Genomic DNA, 1,854 nt, shown 5'->3' with positions numbered 1-1,854 from the left:
AATCCTGATTCGTATTCTGCCGTTGCCTAGTTCGATTTGGAATCGAGAATTCCAGCGTATGTTCTATTGATCCGTTCGCGATTGTTGGATGTAACCAGGTCCGCCCAAGCTCCAATTTTTCGTCCGGGGGAACCGAACCGTCCGCCGCCTTCTTCTCTGCTCAACTGAAGAGACGGTGGTTCCTCGCTGCTTGGTACGTAGGGTTCTCTGACAGCCTCCCTGTGAACCACCCAGAGCGTACCCTTGCGCCGGGTGGTCACCAGCGAGTCCCCATGTCGGGGCTAGAGGAGTTGAAGAAGAAGCTGCAGCCCTTGCTGTTCGACGACACGGACAAGGGCGGCGTCAGTACCCGGGTTCCCTTCCCGGAGGATACATGCGATTCCTATGTGGTAAAACACAGCCTCTCATTCTTTCTTCTCTGCATGCAAACCAAATTAGGTTGTACACCGGCAGCATTAGCCTGGGGTTGTTGTCTGTTAATGGAATTGGTACCAGTTGTTTCACTTTTGTTTTCCAGTCATGAAAACCATCCTGCCAGCAACTGAATGTACATGCTCAATGCTTCTGTACCTTTGGGGTAGCAATTTCGCTGCATGGACCTACTTGACCGATCCATCCTGACACATGAAGTGATAGGATGTACAATATTATACGTAGTCATAAGATTGGATATTAGTCATAATTACTTAACTGAAGAGAATCACTTACCCTTTGGAAACTATCATTTAGAATTCCCTCAGCTTTGTTTTTATCTTTGTGAATTTAAACTTGTTTAGATGTGGAAGTGTTTGTTTTTTAAGTTCTTCCTTTCGTGAAGGTGTCTGATGGTGGAACGATAAATTTACTGAGTAGATCGTTTGGTGAGTATAACATCAATGAGCATGGCTTTCATAAGCGAAGCACCGGACCAGAAGAGCCAGATAGCGGTGAGAAGGCATACCGATGTGCCTCTGAAGACATGCACATATTTGGTCCCATTGGGAATGGAGCAAGCAGTGTCGTGCAGAGAGCTATTTTCATACCAGTTCATCGAATTCTGGCCTTGAAGAAGATAAACATATTTGAGAAGGTACATTCTTTCTCGTCCGAAATGCAGCTTACAACCACATTGTTGTGCACTTCTGGTTTACATGAACACCCCAACAAGGCTGTTTTCGCTTTTAATTTCCTAGTCATTGTTCATTCTACTTCATTGGACTGAACATATAAAGAAGATTGTGAGAACTTGGCTTAATATTTGTACCCACATTTAAGTGGAACTTGTGTTGATAACTAGTCTGAACCTCATTCGTGTTTTGAAACAAAATAGTATTAAAGGGAGCAAACAAACCATGTGGTTTACTTGCATGCTGGACCATTCTTTCCTTCCTTTAGGAGTCATGTGCATGAGTGCATCACAATGGGCCCATGATATCCAGCACATGGATGGGTAGCATCAATCACATTGCCCTGAAGGATTTTGGTTACTAGTGATAAGCTGCCAATTTCTCTATTGCATATTCACAATGTTTCCTATTTAGAAGGGAAAAACATCTCAATGGCAGGGTGTTGGATATGTGGAAGCGAAACAGTGTGAGACTGTCACTATGTACATTGTTTCGTTGGGATTACAAATAGTATTCGGACAGTAACTTCATATCAGACTCAGTCTAGGCAGTTGCACTTAGCAGAAACGTACTCTTACTCATCTAAACTCGCCTAACCAGTTAGGACATGCCTGACTAATAGAAATATGACACATCATCCTTAGCTACCTGCATTGTTTCCTGACTCATCTGCAAAATGGGCCCATGACCTGCAGAAAGGAAGGGTGGCAAAAATGCCCAGGATAGGGGATTTCAGTTGCTAGGGTAG

General features: G+C 44.0%; 1 protein-coding gene across 1 annotated transcript in view; it reads left to right on the top strand.

The window, feature by feature from the left end:
• The window catches only part of LOC119287237 (mitogen-activated protein kinase kinase 3-like), an 8,703-nt gene that overhangs the window by 468 nt on the left and 6,381 nt on the right, over positions 1-1,854 (top strand). Inside the window, exons 2-3 of the mRNA XM_037566760.1 lie at positions 99-389; positions 818-1,069. Coding sequence (XP_037422657.1) covers positions 273-389; positions 818-1,069 — 369 coding nt within the window. The 5' untranslated portion in view covers positions 99-272. The remainder of the gene's footprint in view (positions 1-98; positions 390-817; positions 1,070-1,854) is intronic.

Source organism: Triticum dicoccoides, chromosome 4A (assembly GCF_002162155.2).
Source record: "Triticum dicoccoides isolate Atlit2015 ecotype Zavitan chromosome 4A, WEW_v2.0, whole genome shotgun sequence".
NCBI classification, from domain to species: domain Eukaryota; kingdom Viridiplantae; phylum Streptophyta; class Magnoliopsida; order Poales; family Poaceae; genus Triticum; species Triticum dicoccoides.
This window is presented reverse-complemented; position numbering and strand designations above follow the sequence as displayed.